Genomic DNA, 19,554 nt, shown 5'->3' with positions numbered 1-19,554 from the left:
ACACTCGTGAACACATTGAGAATAACCCACATCTTCTTCCCACTTAGTTGCAGAGGTATCGTTGTTTCACATCTGATAAGCACAGTAGTTATCTGACAAGAGCATTGGAATCTTAACAGATACTCAAAAAAAATACAAATGCAGACTTCTCGACAGACACGCAACACACCTTTGCCTCGTTTTCCTCCAGAGCTCTGGTTGAGAATTTTTGATCTTGCCACTGGTGTAGCTGGACTGCTGGACTACAATGGAGAGGGGTCTTCAGACCTGCCTCTCTCTATTGTCAAACAAACCCAGCTAAAGCAACTGAAGAAATCCCTCGTTGAAAAACGATCTCTCGTCCAGGTCTGCAAGTCGTGGCATGAACTAGCCAGTGAATATCTATATCAAAGCGTCATCATCACTCGAGTGCGAACTTTGGAGTCGTTATGCAGCGCTCTGGAAAAATCAGAAAAAGATACATCTATATCTGCATTGCGTCGCCCTTTAGGATGGCGCACAAAAAGACTAGATGTGATCATCCAGGATCAACGGTGTGAAGCTGAGGATTATGCATTGCTTGCCATCATTATGCGACACTTTCCCAACCTCTCCATCGTGACCCTTTCTATGCCGATGTTACCTTTTCACGACTGTTGGCTTCGTAAACTGCCCACTGCTGTAGTCGCCTCCTTGGCAGAGACTTGCGGATCTTCCCTTCGTGCATTTGACTGTTCCGAGTCTATACTTCGTCCATCCAGGTACTTGCATAGGTTTTGATTCGATAATTCACACGCTAAAACACCTGTCTTCATGCAGAGATGACTTGATGTTCTTATTAGCATCTGCTCCTAACCTTCGGAGCTTGCGTTGCCCCATTTGCTCGCCATCTGCTGGAGAGAAACCCTTGCGGAACCGGATGGACATGCCCGTGATGCCCGAACTCCGTTCCATAGTCCTTATGTCTGTGTTCTTGCATGACTATCTTCCGAAGAACAAGGAAATAAATCGGTTCCCCGCCCTCCGTGAACTCACTTACGACTGCATCCCCCCGCCGTTCTATGATCGAGATTGGCAAAACTTTATTCAGCTGAGCTGCAAAAATGTCACCACAGTATACATAGATTTTTGCCTCCAAGGAGAATCTCTTCAGAAGGAACTCGATTTGTTGACAGAATGTTGTCCCTCGCTCGAGAAGCTCGTCATCTTCATTCGTTCTTGGGCAGAGTTGAAAGAAAACCTTGTCTTACCCCCCGTCTCTCGCCTCGGCTTGTACTGTTCAGTACACAAGGGCTCCTCGACTCACTATCGCGATCTGTTTTCTGCGCTTGGGACAATGACCGCTCCCCAATTGAAAGCTGTTCGCTTGCTTCATCATCAAAATGTCGAGGACCTGCGTAAAAATCACACGAGTGTGCTGACGGAAGGCATTGCACGACTCGCGCCACACTCGTTCCACCTCGAGGACGATGAAGGCAATTTAATTTTATCGTGAAGCAATTTTTTTCAAGGATACTTCTGGTGTTATATAGTTTAATGAGAGGTATGTTTCGGAAAACAGCTTGAATTGTGATATACGTTCTCATTTCGTAAATTTAGGGTACACCCATGCTTTATTTTATATGAGGGTCATTGTTCAGTGTACAACAGTGTACAGATATTGGTTCATGTCTATATTTTACACAAAATTCATGACAGAATTATTACTTATGATGCAACAGCTCTATCTCTTTGAACACAAGAAATTGGCCAGTTCTTCCTCTTCTATCTCCCCAATATTTGAGACCGAGCATATAAGGCTAAGCGTTGCATGGTGACTTAAGCATTCAAACTTTCTATCTATTGTGGCTTGAGCAATCTCCGTTGGATCTCTTTCACTGGTACTATTACCAGAGAACTGGTCAGTGGTCCTCGATGCCTCTTGCCCTATTTTTGACCCTTCTATTTCCAGCCGCCTTCCCACAGAACGGGGCGGTGTTGAACCCAGTGAGGTCTACCGGACGACGTCGCTCCCCCGGGCCGGCGCGCTCTGGCACCATGCACGATCTCGTGACCACACACTGTTCTTCCTCACAGGACCTCAGTCGCGTATATGAACAAGGTGCCAATACAGAGACATGAATTCCGTGCAGGATGCGTATCTCTTGTGTACCATTAGCTGCTCTTTTATCTTTTGGTCAAGTTGCATTCGGCGTCGCGCCAAGTGGGCCATGGGATGCGTTTAACATAGCACCAAAATCTAAAACGGTATATCCTCAAGCCATTTATACCGCCCAAGGATCTGTCCAGAATGCGAATAACCTGGTTTCGAAATCCGGTAGCACCACCTTCTCGGGAAATGGGTCTTGGGTTGCCATGGACTTTGGTGTCGAGGTATGGTTTTTACTCTGGTGGTCTGTGTTTGTGGGTAGGGATTAATTGAGTGTGCAGGTTGGAGGACTCATCTCTATGAACTTTGACTCGGTTTCTTCTACTTCTGCTATTTCTCTTGCGTTCACGGAATCCCCGGTCTTTATTCGTCCCTATGCTTCAGACGATTCTTCCTATCCTGATGCTACTACCACCTACGATGGTGTTCTGAATGTACCAGCGCCCATTTCTACAGGCTATTGGACACAGCCAGCCGTCGCCCTTCGTGGAGGCTATCGTTACTTGAGCATCGCATCCACATCCGACGAACCTATTACTATTTCGAATGTTTCTTGCGCCATATCATTCATGCCACACGTGGAGGATATGTCACAGTACGCGGGATATTTCTATGCACAGGATCCTTTATCGCAAGACGTTAACTTTCTGACAAAATGTGCGTCCGTCCTTGCAATTGTATCCCTTACAGTCGGTGATAGGAGGCTATGCAGTGTGGTATTCAGGCGCATATACAGTAGAGACAAATATCGTAGCTGTCAACACTGGAAGACAGGTACCCTTTGTATCCAGCGGTTTGTTGCATATGGTGCTTTCTTTATTCTTCCCCTGATAGACGACCTTAGGTTGGGCTAATAACGCAACTCTTGGAGTTGCTGGACCTATTATAGTTGACGGAGCCAAACGTGACCGGTGAGATTGGATTTTAAAAGACGGAAACACCGTACTGAAATCGTCTGTCCAGTGCTGTGTGGCCTGGTATGTTCTAATTTATCACTTCTGTCTGATATAAAGGTGAAACTTGTGTAGGCGACATGGGCATTGCTGTTCCAACCCAGTTTGTGTCGACTAACGACCTACTGCCTACTAAAAACGCGCTTTCAACAATGTTTGCGGCTCAGAATCCGACGACTGGAGCTTTGCCTGAATCAGGTCAGCAGGCTCGACTCGCATATATAATATCATATCTGACCTTGACCCGCCAATAGGGCCTCCCTTGAGCCAACAGGGATCGGACACATACTTGATGTGGACCTTGATCGGCACATATAATTACTATTTATACTCAGGTGATGCAGATTGGTTGCAAACTATTTGGACCAACTACACGAAAGCTGTTGCTTATGTGGAAAGTAAAGTCGATAGCTCAGGCCTGATGAACATCACAGGGTTGAGAGATTGGGGAAGGTTAGGTCAAGGAGGGCACAATGCAGAGGGCAACGCCATATTATACAAGGTATTCCCACCTAGATCCCGAGTTAAAGACCATGACTGAGATCGGCGCATATAGCTCTTGACTAACAGTGTTGATCTTGCCACGTACACGAACAACACCGAACTTGCTTCTGCCTGGACATATAACGCAACGGCTCTCAAAGTCAAGTATAACGAAGCATTCTGGTTGCCTAGCGTTGGGATGTATCGTGATAACGAAACAACAACTCTCACTCCTCAGGACGCTAACTCCTTTGCTGTCCTTTTCAATGTCACCTCCACACAAGAGCAAGCAGATTCTGTGAGCAAAGGTCTGCAGAAGAACTGGAACAGCTACGGAGCTATTGCACCCGAACTCCCGGACAACATTAGTCCTTTCATCGGCGGTTTCGAAGTGAGCTTCACCTACGAGGGCGTAATACAAATCTCTGAAATATTTTACTCAGGTACAAGCACATTTTGCTTCTGGAAATGATAATGCCGCTATGGATCTCCTTAGACGAGAGTGGGGCTATATGCTTACCACAAACCTTAGTGTCCAGTCCACTTTATTGGAAGGCTTTACATCCAATGGTTCTCTTTAGTAAGTTATTTGAATTCAACGGGTCACTTGATACTTGATACTCATATATGATATTTAGCTATCGTTCCTACGATGGCTATAACTATGGTGTGTCCTACATATGTTATCATGGATTAGCATTGACTCGACATTGTCACATTAGATCCTTCATATATTAGCCATTCCCACGGATGGAGTTCTGGACCGACTTCTGCGCTTACATTCTATGTTCTCGGCCTGACTGTAACTTCCCCACAAGGTAAAACTTGGTTGGTGGCCCCTCATCTGAGTGGACTTTCGTCAGCGGAAGGAGGCTTCGAGACTACTCTTGGTTCTTTCAATGTGAAATGGACATTGGAAGGTAAAATGTTAACGTTGCAGATCAATACTCCAGAAGGAACCTCTGGCACTGTACGCTTGCCTGCATCCGGAACTGTGTCACTGAACAGTGAAAGCGTCACTACGGATGCGACCACCGATGATCTTCCTTTGCTCACACTGAACGGTGGACAGCAGACGGTCATTCTGCAATTGTCATGAATCTAATTATGCGTTATTTTTGTACTTGTTTTCACTTGCCAGCGTTGTTCAGAATACCATTGAAAATCCCAATGGGATGCACAGCACTGTCATCCAAAAATTTAGTAATAGCTATCCGACACCCCTGGAAAAGGTAGAGGAGTAGGTTCGATGCATGAACCCGTACCTCCTGTAGATCTATTTATTATAATAGTACAAATATACAGCAACAATACAGGCCAGCCTATGAAAGACAGTTACAATACAGGATGCCAGAGGGTCGTATACATGGAATGCACGTGTTCGGTGAGCTCTAGACACGGTCCAATGAAATGAGGGGCAATGATTGCGCGTATATCGTCGATGTGCGAAGTCGAGGCGAGTGATTGTGTGTATGAAATGCTTTGGTACGGGTATTCGATGATATGATATGCCAGGTTCTTTAGATTGGGTACCGAAAATATGAGGATAAGTCCAAGCATGATGCGTCCGCTGCGAATGTAGAAAAATCGTGAAAGTCGTGAGTCATGAAGTGATCGTGCTGGCCCTTGCAACATGCATGTAACGCTGCAGAATACGTCGTAATCGCTAGATCTTCAATTCCCTAAATCCTCGGACATCTACTCTGCCCGTCCCATTTCTCTTCCACTCCCCCTCGGAACCATCTGCGTCCTCCTTTACTACATCACGAGCCTCCTGTACCAGTGACGATTGTACTTGAGTTGCTACAGCTCCCTTCTTGTATCGGCCGCCAGGTATGACAATCTTTCCTGCACTAACCTTCTTGGCCACGAGGACAGAGCGCGGTTTTGGGAGTCCCAAACTCTTGCGTTGACGACGCGTCAAGGGCCTTTCCGGTTCTGGAGGAAGAGATGCGGGAGGGGTGCTTGGTAACGAGGAGGAAGCAGCAGACGACGACCTTGTTGATTCTGCTGGAGAACCGGGAGGGGATAGCCCTGGTGTGGAGTCCTCCATGGATGCATTGTCTGTTTCTGCTATTTGCTGAGCCTGTGATGACAAGCCGTGGGAACTACGCGTCCTCTTGGCTATACCCTCTGACGTCGAAGAGCCTGATGATTCGTCGAACGAACGCTTGGGAGATCGGTGGACGCGAAAGTCGGGAGACAGCGATGAAATAGTCGATGGTAGATTAGATGAGTGGTTATCTCGAAAACCAGGAGAAGATGAGCGGGATGCAGGCAGAGCAATTTGTGAGGGTGTCTGGGGCCGCACTTCGTCCACCTTTGTCACTGCAGCCAGCTGCCGGTCCTTTGAGGAACTCACTTTCGAAATTTTCGATTCTGGTTTTGATTTAACCCGCATCGAATGTTTCTTCTTGGCAGGAGAAGGAGGTTGTTCGCACTCGGCGGAAAGTTCTTGGACAGAGGGCAGTCCAGTATGTGGACCTCTCAAATTTCGAATGGAGGAAAAGTGCTCCCAGTCATGATATCTATTAGACATTATTAACATTGAGGTATGAAGAGAGAGAGAGAGAGAAACATACGCAACATAGATGGCACCAAGCGATGAATCTACCTCGGAGTCTTGAGTGGGAATTTCTGGCGTTTGTTCGACACGTTTTTGATGTCTAAGTAGACGACACTTCTCCCGTTCATGCTGCACCGTCTCATCTTCATCCAGGTGATCTGAAGAAGGATCTCCACCAGCATCCCATTGAATGACGTAGACCAAACCGGGCTGAATAACTTTTACATTCCGATGGTTACGATGCGCAAAAGCAGACAGTTCAAGATGACCGCCATATGTTCCTACATGATGGAATTTATTAGATTGTCTTTCCGTTAAGTTGTGTTGTTATGACGTGCCCTGCTCCCTCATGCACTGTAGATGGGTGCTCAGACCACGCTCATCCTCACAGAAAGGCTCGTATCGTTCGAAATGGACCTCGATCCAGTCGCAGATGTCTTTTCTAAGCTGGAGGTGGTGAGAGGGAGTACCATATAGCTGGTCTGACAGCGCTCGGAAGAGACAATTGCCATCACCAAGCGTGTCGGCAGCGTATAGTCCAAGCGACCAAAGTTGTTCAGTGAGTAGTCTAGTGTTCTGTACTGGATCAGAAATAACCTAATGACCATACAGTGAGGAGCAGCATTAGCCTCTTGGTCTTTTAGGAGATATGAAAGGAACGTGGGCGGACTTTGCCTTTGGATCTTGTTGTGCGGGCGCGAACTGAATACGTTCGTTCAATATGGATGAAGATGCGTTTGTTACAGCAAAACATACGTGGTAAATGTTTCTTTTGTTGTTTTTTTGCTCCCATTACTTGCTTGTGAAAATCGTTCTGCTCGCTATGATGATGAACGTTGATTATAGGGCTCTCCAACGTGGTTTTGGGGTCGTCGAGGACCCCGAACAGTACAGCCAAACACGGGCCCATCATGACACTAGATAGATCCCACGGAAATCTTACAAAAGGTGAAATAAGGACTCAGTCTGTTGTACTGTCGTTAACCGTCAGTTCGGATGGGGGGGGCTATTCAGACATTTCTAAAAACATATGTTTCACTGTCATTTTTCCTCAACAACTCAACCCATAGCAGTTCTATATATTCTTACCACTTACTCCAACTTTCCTAGCACAAAATCCTGAATTATTGAGTGAGTTCCTTCCATGTGCGTGACTTTTGAGAAAGTAACGCTATACTAAGGTAGTTCAGGTGTGCCACACTCAAGATCATGTTCAACCACTGATAGTGCCGAGCGGAGCTCCAACTTGGCTTGTGTGACCTCTCTGACGTCCGAATAGCCCCCCATCCGAACTGATGGTTAACGACAGTATTGAGAACCACGAGCACCTCAACCTCACATATATGTAAGCTAGTCAGCCTGGCAATCAAGAGGGGGGTTGTCAGGCTACTTAGCCTCAAAGTGCATATTTTCCTGGACCTGTTACGATACACAATTTTCGGACCTTTAATTTTCATTCTCCTCTTTAACTTTATACTGTAGTTTTCACACACTGTACCATGCGGTGTCATGCACCAAAATTGATTGGTAGCATGGACAGGTGTCATAACGAAGCAAATATTCAAAAGACTTGCCTTTGCGCCACACAGGCACAGTGCCACGTGGAATAGTAATTAATATTGCCTTTTTCAAACTTGTGGCTAATCAGCACCACCTCTATTAGGCAATCCAGTCACGCTCACCTTTGCTTTCCATTTGGTACTTTCTGCATTTCGGCATTTCAGCAAATTTTTGCGTCGCCACTGGCTACACATTGCATTGCACCCTCGCTTTTGTTGTTTCCTTCACTTCCCTTCCTTTGCCTAGCCCCACCATGGGTCCCTTACTCTCGTTTTTATTCTCACCCGACGGTCGTTTCTGGATCCCCATTCTAATCCACTTTTTCGTCACCTCCACCCTCCTCCTCCTCATCTTATTTGCACCCCCACCATTTCTGATGTCACCACTTCCTATCCGCTTCCGTCGCCGATCCGTTGACTACCACGTGCCGCTGCTGATATCAGCAAAGCCCCGGCGGCCGGTCCAAATAGGGCAACAGGTCCATCTTCATGACGTCGATCTGCCATCATATACTATCAAAACATTGGTCGCTCGTCTTGCCTGGTTGGAGCGTGGGTGGGTAGTTTTTGAGCTGGAGAAGGTTCATCCCCTTGCGTCGCCCATGTTCATCGCTGTCCCATTCACTTGGGTACACTTATCTTTTGTCCGTCGTCTTCACTACAGCTACACCTACCACACGCTGCCTGGGATTCACTTGTTCCAAATTGGAACTACTCCTCTCCCTCCCTCATTTGATCAGGTGGTCCAACACAACCAGTCCATTGGTAAGGCCATGGAACTGTCGGATTTGGACTAGGTGGTGGACTGGTGGCTCCAGTTTCTTTTTTTTCAGCAGAACATTCATTTACAGTGCAATTATTTTTGATTTTTGAATTATTTCTATGGACACATATTTTTTTAGAATGTCTGACTGACAATAAAGGAACTGTGTTGATACTGATAGTGTTTTGCCTTGCCCTTTTTTTGCTGCATCTTCCCATGACATCATGATTTTCCTGCTCTCTTTTTGCTATTGGACTTTACTTTATGGCTGTACAAACCTGTGACATTACTCACAGCATTCATTGTTCTATCCCTTTCTTTTCCTTTTTTTGACAATCTTATCCTGTACTACCTACGCAGGATTCGTCAGCATACATTCCTTCCTTCATGTTCTTTCTCATTCTTTTTGCACAGCTATACTGTGCATAGCCTACTTTTCTTTTACTATATAAACCCCTGTATTTTACCTTGTAAAAAAAAAAACAAGTACTCCAATCCAGACTTCTTCTCTACTCTCAAGTTCACTACTCTGCTACTTGTGATCCAGTGTGGTCACAACACTTCCCACTTCTACCACTGTTAACTGCTGTCATCGTCACTTGTCACTTTTTGAAAGTGATTGTCATCCCCTTCGATTAGAGTCCTTCTGAGCACTACAGTTTGTGCGTCAGGAGCCTGCTATCACTGGGAACCTCGTCACCTCGTCATTCTCGTCGTTCTCAAACCTACCTTGTGCTACCATTAGCAAGGTAGTGCTCATCTATACTCGTCACTAAGCCCCTATCTTCTATAAATTCAACTATCCCTCCTCCTCAAAACCCACACTCATACACCTCTGGGTTTTACTTTGAAGGATCTTTATACGTACCACCCCACGAACAACCAGACCACTCCACTGTTCTAGGAGGCAAAGCCCATAAACAAGTTCCGTGGAATCTGGGAGGATTGTGTGTTAGTTTGTTTTTGTGTGTGGTTTTCTAACTGCAGTTCTCATCATCGACAGCATCAAAGGAGTAAGGGCCTTCCTTGGCTTAGGCAATTTCTACCAAAGATTTGTTGAAAACTTGGCAAAAATAATGAGACTGTTGAAAGATCTCACTAAAAAGGATATTGTTTGGCACTGGGGCGCCAAAGAACAAGAAGCTTTTGATAAGCTTAAACAGGTGTTTACAACGGCACCCATATTAGCATTAGTCTCATTCACTAGGCAATTTCCAGTGTGTTGTAAGACTTTCATATTTATTTGGAGGTATTACTGGAACATGCATGATTATATACGAATACGAGGTGGTGTAGGGGATATCGAAAACGCGTCAAGTTGACCTTTCCCTGATGGCAGCATGCAACGGCTTCCCCTGATAGACAGGGACGAAATTATCATTATACTTGAAATCCTCAACACTAGTACCACGTCGTTAGAGAAAATCATAGGTATCACTCAAAACACTCACGTCGTATCGTGCATCTCCATCTCTAGCTTTCGGAAAACGTTGGCGAATATCAGGTACAGTTCGCACCATGCAAGGCTGTTACAATTATTGGTCAAACGGCGTCAAATACCTTGATCACTTCCTGAGAATGGTTTGAGACGTACTTCATCCCAAGACAACCTCGAGGCCCCTTTGAAAACGGAACCAAATACGTCTCGAGGTCCTTCGCATCTAGTCCTAGCCATCTTTCAGGTGCGAATTTGAAAGGCTCAGGGAAGACATCGGCATTATTGTGCATCATGGTCGAGCTCATTGAAATGATCGTCTTTATTCTTGTCAGAAAATGTGCCAAGTAAAGCCATTGCGTCCATGCTTACCCCTGCAGGTACATGCCAGTCTCCGATCCGGGTATCAGCCGGTCCCACGACGCGAGGAAGAGGGGTTACTACGCCTGAAGCAAATCGCAAAGTCTCCTTGAGCACGGCAGTCTAACGTGCACCAAAGTGAGTGATATTGAAGAAGAAAAGAAAATGTAGGAGTCGACGCACCAGGTAAGGTAACTTCTCAAGGGTTGTAAATTGAACTATTGCATCTTTGTTAGGCCAAGCATTCTGCAGTTCTTCCACAAGCTTCGCATGCACAACTTCATCATTGAGCACACGGAAGGTTCCAACAGTCAAGGTGTTACCCAAGGTGTCACTTCCCGCCAATAGCAACGTCAGCGCTTCCTGTAATAACGAGCTACGTGAGATGGGCTGTTTTTCCTTTCGAGCCCCCGGCGCTAGTAGGTGATGGTAAATTATATCGTGGTCTACATTCTCAAGAGCCTCTGGGTCTGCAAGGAACACGTCAATCTGAGCTGAAGCTTGCTGACGAATGTCAAACAATGCCCGTGACTTGGAGTCCAGAAACTGAGCAATCCAGGTAGGTGGCTCCATGAGAACTGGAATGAGGAACGGGAGATATCTCAACACCCAAAAGAAGGGTATCAACGTCTGCAGAGAAGTCAAGAACGGATGCATGAACCCCTCTGTGCTTAGCGCATTAAAGTCTTTAGCAAGGCAATAGGATGCGATAATGTCTAGAGTCGTTGAACGGAAGGCCATGAACAAGTTAGCGGATTTCTGAGCGTCGCGGTAAGTCAGCAATTGCGAAACGAGTTTATTGACCTGCAGTAGTAGCTGCATGAATAATCTATCGTGACAGGGCAACGATAGGTACCAACTTTCTCTTGAACCACGTTTTCGAGTTTGAGGACCGCACGTCGAGAAAATAGTGGGTTCAGGATTTCACGCCTGATCCTGGATGCGTGAACATCGATGAGACCGAAAGACGCCTCGTCTTGTCCAAAGCACTTATAAAAACTGGGTTCCTTCGTAAATTTCGATCCTACGGCATAAATATCCGCAAAAGCCTTCGTGTCGTCAAAATGCAACTTTGGTACGAAGTGAGTTGAGACGATGGTAAGTATTTGGAAGAGCTTACTTCATTGGGAGCAATCCTCACAACCGGGCCTAGTTTTCACCACCATGAGATAGAATAAGATGGCATTCGACGAATGGCGTACCGTATTTCTGGTGCAGTTGCTTGATATGTTCCAGGAGCCCTCCGCGCTTGATCACATCGAAGTAGCCCTTGTAATAAATGGTGACCGCAGCCAGAGGAGGACCAGGGTATTTCTTCAAGGGATGAAAAAGTAGCCTATAGGCCACTGAAGCAATGGCATAGACACAAGATGCGCCAGCGACGACGGCCCAAGGCCTGGCATTATCCATAGCTTACGCTTGGATCATCCGTATTCTGGATCCCTTCTTACATGTTATAAAAGAAACTCATCTGAGCCGAGGACCCCTGGTTATCCCTATGGAACCCTGATACAGTACCCGGACAAAATAATTTGGTGAAAGACGCCAGAACACCTACGCCACGGTCCGGACGCAGCGGACAAGCTGCCACTAGTGTCAATGCTATGTTCAAATCATAGCAAGATCTGAAGGTCTTTTTCATCGCGGAGAAGTAGCTGGGTCTCGTGGGAATGTTCTGTCATATGATTTTTCTCTCGTTAGCCAAGTTCTTCCAAATTACACACATTTTTCATCCAAGTTCTGACGAAACAAGGTACCACAGCGGTACCACACGGATAGTCGGGGGCCTTCTAGTGCTTCAATATGACATGTTCGCAATATGAATATGACAATATAAAAACATCATGGGCCCTGTTCCGTTCTGAGGAAGGTTCAATTATCGGCTATTTGAAGAGAAAAAAATATCTTGGTATGTTTTCCGACGTCCTTCGCAATATGTTTTTCCCCAGGACCTTAGGACCCCGGATCGGAGAAGATGTTTACCGATCCTACACGGTTGCCTAATATGGATATGAGTTGAGAAGATGTTGACTTTTCCCTTCTGGGATGATGACCGGACCCACCAGCCATCGCGAACGCACCATACTGGTATAGAGACAAATTGCGTTATGAATGTACAGTCAGACGGCGGAGGTGACCACTGAAACGGAGTATCGGGTTTTTGATCAAGTTGTTGTACGTTAGTAATTTAGAACCCATACTTCTGTCTAACCCTGTCGTCTATCGCCACTAACATTTATGTGCTCCTGAATTATACTTCAAGGAGCTTACAACGCTTACGACTATATGTAAGACGATCTAACCTATGTGGTCCGGCGATTAAACATATTCGACTGATAACGGGCAGCGTTGAGATAGAGAATTCCGAAGGTATATTTGAGCTATTTATCACAAGTCCACTACAGACCAAAAGTACAATCCGTGCTGCCCCAAACCACTACAATATACAATACATACATCGATATACAATATACTAAATAAAATGAAAGACCTAGGTATATACACGCTTAAACAGCGGAACGATCAGGTCTTCTCGGTTGGAGATATCGATAGTCCGGAAGTATCCTGTATGACAAGAACAAGAAGTTATGTCATAATTCTAATTCCATGTGCTAGAAAGATCGATCACATACGCGGACTTAGATAGTACCAAAGTACTGTGCCTTGAACAAAGTGTTCCAGGGCTTCCAAGTATCTCATGAGCTCAGTATCAACAGCAGGTCCGAAGGAAGGTAGTTGCTTTTTCAGCTCCGTGTACTCCGCCACCCGATCGGCGAGCATATCTGTCAAGATGTCAATTGCCGCCTGGAGACCGACGTTATGCTCGATCATAATGCAGACAACGAGGTTCTGGTAGTCACCATCTGACTGTTCTTTCTATAGAGCCGGATTCCCGGGGTTAGAAGCTGTCATAGATCTGGTTACGTAGAAGACTTACATTAAAGGAACACAAGTCCTGTCATTTACAAGGTACAAAACAGCGTCAATCTATAAGCACAAGGAATAATTAAGAGTGCACTAACGTTTGGCCAGGTCATGATGTCAGTCGTAGCTTCAGACATTGCAATAATAGTTGGATGGTGAAATACATAGTCGGGAAGATCCAAATCCAAAGAATATTCGACCATGGCTGCAAATAAAGTGTCAGACAGGATTAGTCTGGAGTATGAGGAACAGTCTCTCACCTTCAACCATAGCACCTCCAATAGTCGCCCGACGCATAAGAATGAATTCCTCCACCGATGGTATTCGATCCAATGACCGATTGTGAGATTGCTGAACTTGCGATCTGCTCCATTCTTCAAAAGCGAGGGTAAACCTATATGCGCAGCGGCATTTACTAATTCTGACATGCATAGGTCCATTGGGAAACGTTACGTACCTTGCGTAAGCGCCTGGACTGGCCGTTTCACGAATCCGTGTCAGGAGACTGTAGTTAGCGAGTGAGCCCACATACAAAAACGAAAAAAGAACGGTAACGGACTCGTAAAGCATGGCAGCGTAGGGAAAATCTGGCCGTGGACCCTCGGGGTTGTCCAGGACGGTCATGGAAATATCAACCCCTGCCTGAACATCGTCTGGTTTCGATTGCAAGTCCCCCTCATCCGAGAGGTCGTCCGTCTAGAAGAAGTAGAATTGGAACGACAACGACAACACAGAAAGATGAAACATTACACACAGAAAATGCCCAGAAGAAAAAAGCTAGGCACGTCTCGAGATGTTTGGCATCGGCGTCCGGAAAGCTCAGAGCAGCGAAGAGATCAAACTTTCCGTAGTCCAGAAACTTTGACAGCTTCTTCTCGTTGTATACGTTGAAGCTTGATGACAAACATCTGTCAGACATAGTTGCGGACGGAAGGACGACATAGATACCTCATAAACCATTTGCGAGCTGCGTTGTCTGCCTCTTTCTGATGGCGACTGACCTTGAGTTCGAAGGCTTCACCACTGATGGCGACAAGATCTCTTAGAGAGAAATAAGAGGGGAATGAATCCAACATATTTGCAAGCAGAGGAGGGTAAAGAGATGATGCTAAAGAGACAAAACGCGAAAGTTTGGCCTGCTCTTATTGACAAACGTGTGGCGGTTTACTTCAGCATTTCTTATCAGAAGGGCCTGAAAGAGCGAATCTACAAATAAGAGGATGAGCGGCAACGGCAGAAGGAAAAGCATGCGCATATGCATGGTTATCAAAAAAAAACATAAAGATTTCTTCTAAATTTACCGCACGTGATCCCGTCCCAATGGCACCTCTACAATATATTTCACCAAGGCGTTGACACATTGATACGTCTCAAGCGTATTTTCGTTGGAAGCCGTACTACTACCCTCGAGGGAGCCGGAAATTACACAAGCAATGTAACTTGAATACAGCGGTGTAAATTTTCGATACAACAAGAAGACTAATATATAAGACTAGTGTGACGCACCACATCAACTGTCGTTCTTATCAAACGCTCACAGTGACTTGCCCCTCCGTAAAATGAGATATTTTGGTATGATTAGGAGATGGGCGGCTTTCTAATTGAAAGCAATCGAAATCCAAGAAGTAATCAGCATTACGAGCTGGTGGTCGCCCTTACGAGTCGGTGACCATCCTTCGAAATATGGGCCTCATTGACTGATTTTCGACTGGCTTGTTTCACATCGACGAATAATATGACCATGCCATGGACCGACTCGTATCTCTGCAAACGTCTTAGTCATGTGTTTACAGCGCCGCGGGCTACCAACTGTCCGGATTTTGTAAACAGAAAGCTCTCAGTCATACCAGTACTTACCACATATGATGCATCTAGTACCAGTTACACCTCAGTCGCCTTTTCCAAACCTACATGTGAATGAACCGCAAAAGTCAGCTCACTAGCACGGAATAAGGCCTATAGGGAGCAGCATCACGACTGAAACTCGTCGGTGTGTGTGGGGCCTCCCAGAACATGTTTGGCCGCTAATGTACTAGTATCTCTTGGCTCGCTGCGCATCCGTTGTACTTTACTTCCATTTTCTCTCCTTCAAGAGCGTCACAAAAATGCAGTCACGCAGTGTTAAATCGTTATGTTCCTGGGCTATTCAGCGCTGGTGTGTCATGTTCGACTGATAGCTATCGATATGAGATCAAAACATTCCTCTAGAGGAATGGTGTGGGCGAGTGGGTCGACCGCATGGGCGATGAGCTGGTCGGAAACGGGGAGATCCGATAAGCGTCACGATGGGGCAGATCTTATGTAATCGTACCTCCCATATCATATCAAGCAAAATTCTGAATTCGCTTGCAGAGGCCAGATCATCCCGTTTTCATCTTACCATGATCATGCCCGCACTTCCTCCCGTCAATACCATGAATGGCCTCAGAAAACCATCAATGCATATAATATCTGTCTCCAATTTGAGAAATCAGCCCTAGCCGATGATTCACGCAAGAGTACTAGGCTGCTTGCTGCCTGATTGTCCATCCCCCCTCCCCGCGCTTCATGAAGTCGTCAGGGCGATACATTCGCACACACAAGACAACGCGCAGTTGTCCCAACTCGGGTTGACCATCATCGACTATTTCATCCGTTCCTGTAAGTTCTTCGTCAAGGTGGATAAGTAATAAGCCTACTAGCACTAGCCTTGATATGGAACTGGCTCTCAGTCAACGAGCTCAAAGGTCGAACACATCTGTTTCCCTGGTCATTCGAATGTATCACCCTGACGATAGAAGTCAGGCGGCCCAAAATTCCATCAAGAGGCAAAGGATCTCGTGAGTAGTGACATGCGTAGTATTACTCTCATTGGGAACTCACATTTCCCTGACTTCTCCAGCCTGGCCCTTGTCCGCGACGTGTTTCGCTGTGTGCTAGTGACTGGCAAGTACGACCTGAACACCGTCTCTGAGGTTTCGGCTTCCCCCGACGAGATTGGGAATGCAGACCCCGTGTACACACACATTGTGCCAGAATCCACGCATTTCAACATATCCGACGAGGACCCTAGCAACATAATGGTGTGACTTTTGTCTGTTTTTTTCCTTCACCATAGAGGAAGTCCTTATTCCTGCCAGCTCCACTATGCCACTTTAGTGTTGACAGTTTTGCAACACTGCGGTTATCATGTTACAGTCACCAACTCAAAAGCTGTCCAACACTGGGCAATCTGGTCGATGGTGCCAAAGTACAGACTCTTTACAATGTCATGACAATGGAAGCCAATGTCCACGACTGGTTCACTCGCTTGGACATCTAGTTCGTTCGAGAAGACTGCGCATGTCGCTAATAATACTTTACCTGGCGGTCTAACTGATTCCACTACCACCCACAATGTCATGAACTGTTACAAACTACAAAATCTTTATCCCGTGTACCAACAGCCGTTGCCGATGGGGGTCCCTAGATAACGAGAATCTACCCGTTCCATCCGAGACACTTCTCGCCCTGCATGCCACTTGTGACAAGGTCGCGCATCTGGGGCGGCCGATTCAATACGTTGATAAGTTTGATTATGACCCCAATCAAGAACGCATTATAGCGAAGACCCTCAATGACGTTGACGGTAAGGGCGTCTACATCTATTTCGATGCACCTAGCGCCCCCCAGGTCTCCATGAAAGCCGCTATGTTTAGCATGCGCTCGCGAGGGATGTTGGCACCTATTCTCAAAGGGGGCTCACCTTGAGTGGAAATTCAGAGTCGTCGAAGTTTTGTGAACTCGTTGTGGACCAACTCTCAGATGAGCAGGATGTTTAAGAGAATATCCTGATTCTTTCCTAAATACGAGGGAGCGACAGCCTGAGGAATTCGGAGGAATTCGGTGTATAAAGTCCCGTGCCCGAGACGACAAATGTGGATCATGGTGTAAGTTTTCTTCTATCCTGTTCGTGTTTTGTACTGAAAAAAATCTGGTATTTCTTATGTGTTGTAGACAGAAACAGGGCTGCGCAGGAGGCTCCATATGCTCTGGAGTTCTGTGTGATAGATTTCCGACTGCAATGTAGTCAATGGCGACGAGTAAATATCTCAAACCCGGGCTATATGCAGACACTATTAGTCACACTTCGTCTCATTCAGAGCGGTAATACACCTCGAAAAATCATCCGACCACGCCAGAAACAACGATTGTTGACGTTCATAGCCCTTCTGTAGAAGATGGTGGGATTTCAGACCACGTAGTCTTCTGCTGCATCTATGACCACGCACCAGCTGTTAAGATGTAAATCTGTTAATGATTTATGCATGATACGAGTACTATGCGTACAAACTAAATTCGATTCCGGTACAGCAAAGGTTGAAGATGGTTCATCATTATGCACCATGTAAAATGAGAAACGGTTCGCACAATTGTTTGGTCTAGCATATTATACAGGCTAGTTAGCGTCGACTGCAAACTTTGAGGGCATTGCGAGAGTTCCTGTATAGAGTTCAATGAGATATATATACTTCGCGTCGATGTTGCAACTTACTAGTGGTGGAAAACGTGATTCCATCCCGTGTCGCATGGTATACACAATCATAGAATGCAACCAAGGATCAAGGGAACTACTAGCGAAGCTCGTCAGAGAATCCTTAAGTGAGACAAATAAAGACAAATCCGAAGGACACTGATCCCCTTCACACAAAGCTTTGCGAAGATGAGCCAACCACTCTGTGGAAGCGTACTGTAATGGTTCTTTTTCAAACAAGAATTCCGTCTTATTTTTCGTCATGATATCTAGGCAACCAATGGCAATGGATATGTGACGAATAGGGGGATCAATGAAATAGGTGCCCGAACGTGCCGGGATCATCAAGAAGTCACGTAAAGATGTGTGGACCAATTGCACTGGATCGATGTCAGATTCGGGGATGAGGAGGATGGACTGAATGCTAAGGAAATATTCTACAAGGGTTCTTGGGGGAATATTCAAGAACGTGGCAAGTTCCTTGATAGATAGTGTATATCGAAGGAGGAGGAGGACGCCCATGATCCGTACGAGCTCGGCCATAGCGACAGGTGTACCACCCGGATATAAAGCATTCGAGAATACCTGGGAATACAAGTTGTCTAGCCCATGTGCTTTCAAAGCGTCCAGAAGTTTCTGGTGCGGCATGCCCCCCTTTTCACTAACAAAATCGACGAATGTGGACGAGTAGATATAGGATCCCGCTGCTTTTTTGACAAGGACATCGAGGATTTCTGGAGAAGGCCAAGGCTGTGGCACCTTATCCATAAGCATAAGTTTGCGATTCGCATGATATATCCTTTTGAATTCGGACTGGAAAAACATTCGAATATCCTCGGTGGCATCGAAATTTTGTAGTTTCAGTTGAAGTATAACGCCTTCGGCGTCTGGGGTTTCGAGTTTTTTACGGAGATGTTCTTCAATCCTGCTGGTGATGAATAAACGAAAAGGGACTTCACTTTTCCTGGCCCCACAGGCATCAATTACGACGTCAATGAACTCCTCCATCGATACTCCGCCTTGACGTATACACTCGTCTAAAGCGTCGATAACTATCACCACTGGCAGGCGTTTCCGATTGCATACAATAATGGGTTCCATGATCAGTATGTCAAACTGGTAGTTAAGGGGAGTATTCAGAATATAGGGTTCTTTGTCAAGGGCATTTTTCAACAATGGCTCCATGCCTCTGACTGTTGACGAAAGCTGAAAAGCCAGGGTTGGAATAAGGTGCGACATTTTTTCGCGATGTCCCATTCCTCTGAAGAAGAAGAAACTGGCAGCGAGTCTCTTCTGGTCAGCGCACCATTCCGCTATGGTCTGCGCTATGGTTGATTTTCCAAATCCAGCTGGGCCGTTGAGCCAGCAGATTGGTTGGCTAGTTTCTAGTTGGTCCACCCATTTTTGGATCGTCGTAAGGACATCCTTCCGAGTGCCTTGCAAGCATCGGGCCCTTTTTCCAGCGCGATCGCGATACGAAGCGTTGACTGGTTGTAGCAGTTCGTACAAACTTGGCATGGCTGCCACTAATGATTCATTTCATAACTAAAGGCTAACAAGTGTCACAAAACGTTGTACTTGCCATGAGGACCATTCATGATGTTGTTTACAACATGATTCTGACTTCCAGAGATTTCGTTGAAAATACTATGTTGAACGTGGGTGTTTGCGGAGTGGTTGAACATGCCAGCACTGGACCCTGATAAAAAGGTATTCTGTTCGATGTGGTGAGGATTACCGGATGTTTCAGTGTTGCGTTGGGGCTGTGGAATATGGGGATTAAGTCGGTTGTGGTCAGACATTGTGGATAAGAGAACGACAACGATGAGGGGTGGGATGGGGGCATGGGAATGAACATAAGTATAAGTAGCACAAGTTGCACTCGTCGCA

The 19,554-nt window shown here is 46.0% G+C and overlaps 6 protein-coding genes across 6 annotated transcripts; 3 read left to right on the top strand and 3 right to left on the bottom strand.

Moving 5' to 3' along the window:
* Nucleotides 1-138: 138 nt before the first annotated feature.
* SERLADRAFT_434627 (uncharacterized protein) lies at nucleotides 139-1,474 on the top strand (the record flags this gene model as incomplete). The annotated part of the gene is made up of 2 exons (XM_007314855.1): nucleotides 139-740; nucleotides 799-1,474. 2 exons carry the CDS (start codon nucleotides 139-141, stop codon nucleotides 1,472-1,474), a joined length of 1,278 nt encoding a protein of 425 aa, XP_007314917.1.
* Nucleotides 1,475-1,893: 419 nt separating this feature from the next.
* SERLADRAFT_434626 (glycoside hydrolase family 78 protein) lies at nucleotides 1,894-4,663 on the top strand (the record flags this gene model as incomplete). The annotated part of the gene is made up of 12 exons (XM_007314854.1): nucleotides 1,894-2,080; nucleotides 2,138-2,352; nucleotides 2,410-2,785; nucleotides 2,853-2,921; nucleotides 2,973-3,039; nucleotides 3,092-3,105; nucleotides 3,157-3,279; nucleotides 3,336-3,583; nucleotides 3,638-3,955; nucleotides 4,008-4,144; nucleotides 4,203-4,231; nucleotides 4,287-4,663. 12 exons carry the CDS (start codon nucleotides 1,894-1,896, stop codon nucleotides 4,661-4,663), a joined length of 2,160 nt encoding a protein of 719 aa, XP_007314916.1.
* Nucleotides 4,664-9,668: 5,005 nt separating this feature from the next.
* SERLADRAFT_459444 (uncharacterized protein) lies at nucleotides 9,669-11,677 on the bottom strand (the record flags this gene model as incomplete). Its single annotated transcript, XM_007314853.1, has 8 exons — nucleotides 9,669-9,853; nucleotides 9,904-9,978; nucleotides 10,047-10,207; nucleotides 10,260-10,370; nucleotides 10,431-11,051; nucleotides 11,108-11,317; nucleotides 11,368-11,396; nucleotides 11,450-11,677. 8 exons carry the CDS (start codon nucleotides 11,655-11,657, stop codon nucleotides 9,766-9,768), a joined length of 1,503 nt encoding a protein of 500 aa, XP_007314915.1.
* Nucleotides 11,678-12,738: 1,061 nt separating this feature from the next.
* On the bottom strand, nucleotides 12,739-14,248 carry cyc5 (putative terpene cyclase; the record flags this gene model as incomplete). Its single annotated transcript, XM_007314852.1, has 9 exons — nucleotides 12,739-12,812; nucleotides 12,881-13,124; nucleotides 13,186-13,203; nucleotides 13,271-13,377; nucleotides 13,433-13,566; nucleotides 13,630-13,677; nucleotides 13,732-13,868; nucleotides 13,927-14,065; nucleotides 14,121-14,248. The coding sequence occupies 9 exons, from the start codon at nucleotides 14,246-14,248 to the stop codon at nucleotides 12,739-12,741; spliced, it is 1,029 nt and encodes a 342-aa protein (XP_007314914.1).
* A 1,109-nt stretch (nucleotides 14,249-15,357) lies between these two features.
* Nucleotides 15,358-16,240, top strand: SERLADRAFT_434622 (uncharacterized protein; the record flags this gene model as incomplete). Its single annotated transcript, XM_007314851.1, has 5 exons — nucleotides 15,358-15,473; nucleotides 15,525-15,670; nucleotides 15,726-15,812; nucleotides 15,884-15,995; nucleotides 16,054-16,240. The coding sequence occupies 5 exons, from the start codon at nucleotides 15,358-15,360 to the stop codon at nucleotides 16,238-16,240; spliced, it is 648 nt and encodes a 215-aa protein (XP_007314913.1).
* Nucleotides 16,241-16,446: 206 nt separating this feature from the next.
* On the bottom strand, nucleotides 16,447-19,466 carry SERLADRAFT_413502 (uncharacterized protein; the record flags this gene model as incomplete). The annotated part of the gene is made up of 7 exons (XM_007314850.1): nucleotides 16,447-16,825; nucleotides 16,897-17,253; nucleotides 17,305-17,362; nucleotides 17,423-17,483; nucleotides 17,562-17,633; nucleotides 17,686-19,190; nucleotides 19,313-19,466. 4 exons carry the CDS (start codon nucleotides 19,464-19,466, stop codon nucleotides 17,445-17,447), a joined length of 1,770 nt encoding a protein of 589 aa, XP_007314912.1.
* Nucleotides 19,467-19,554: the final 88 nt, after the last annotated feature.

This window comes from Serpula lacrymans (assembly GCF_000218685.1).
Source record: "Serpula lacrymans var. lacrymans S7.9 unplaced genomic scaffold SERLAscaffold_3, whole genome shotgun sequence".
NCBI classification, from domain to species: domain Eukaryota; kingdom Fungi; phylum Basidiomycota; class Agaricomycetes; order Boletales; family Serpulaceae; genus Serpula; species Serpula lacrymans.
Note: the sequence above shows the minus strand (reverse complement) of the source record. Positions and strands in the feature narration are given on the sequence as shown.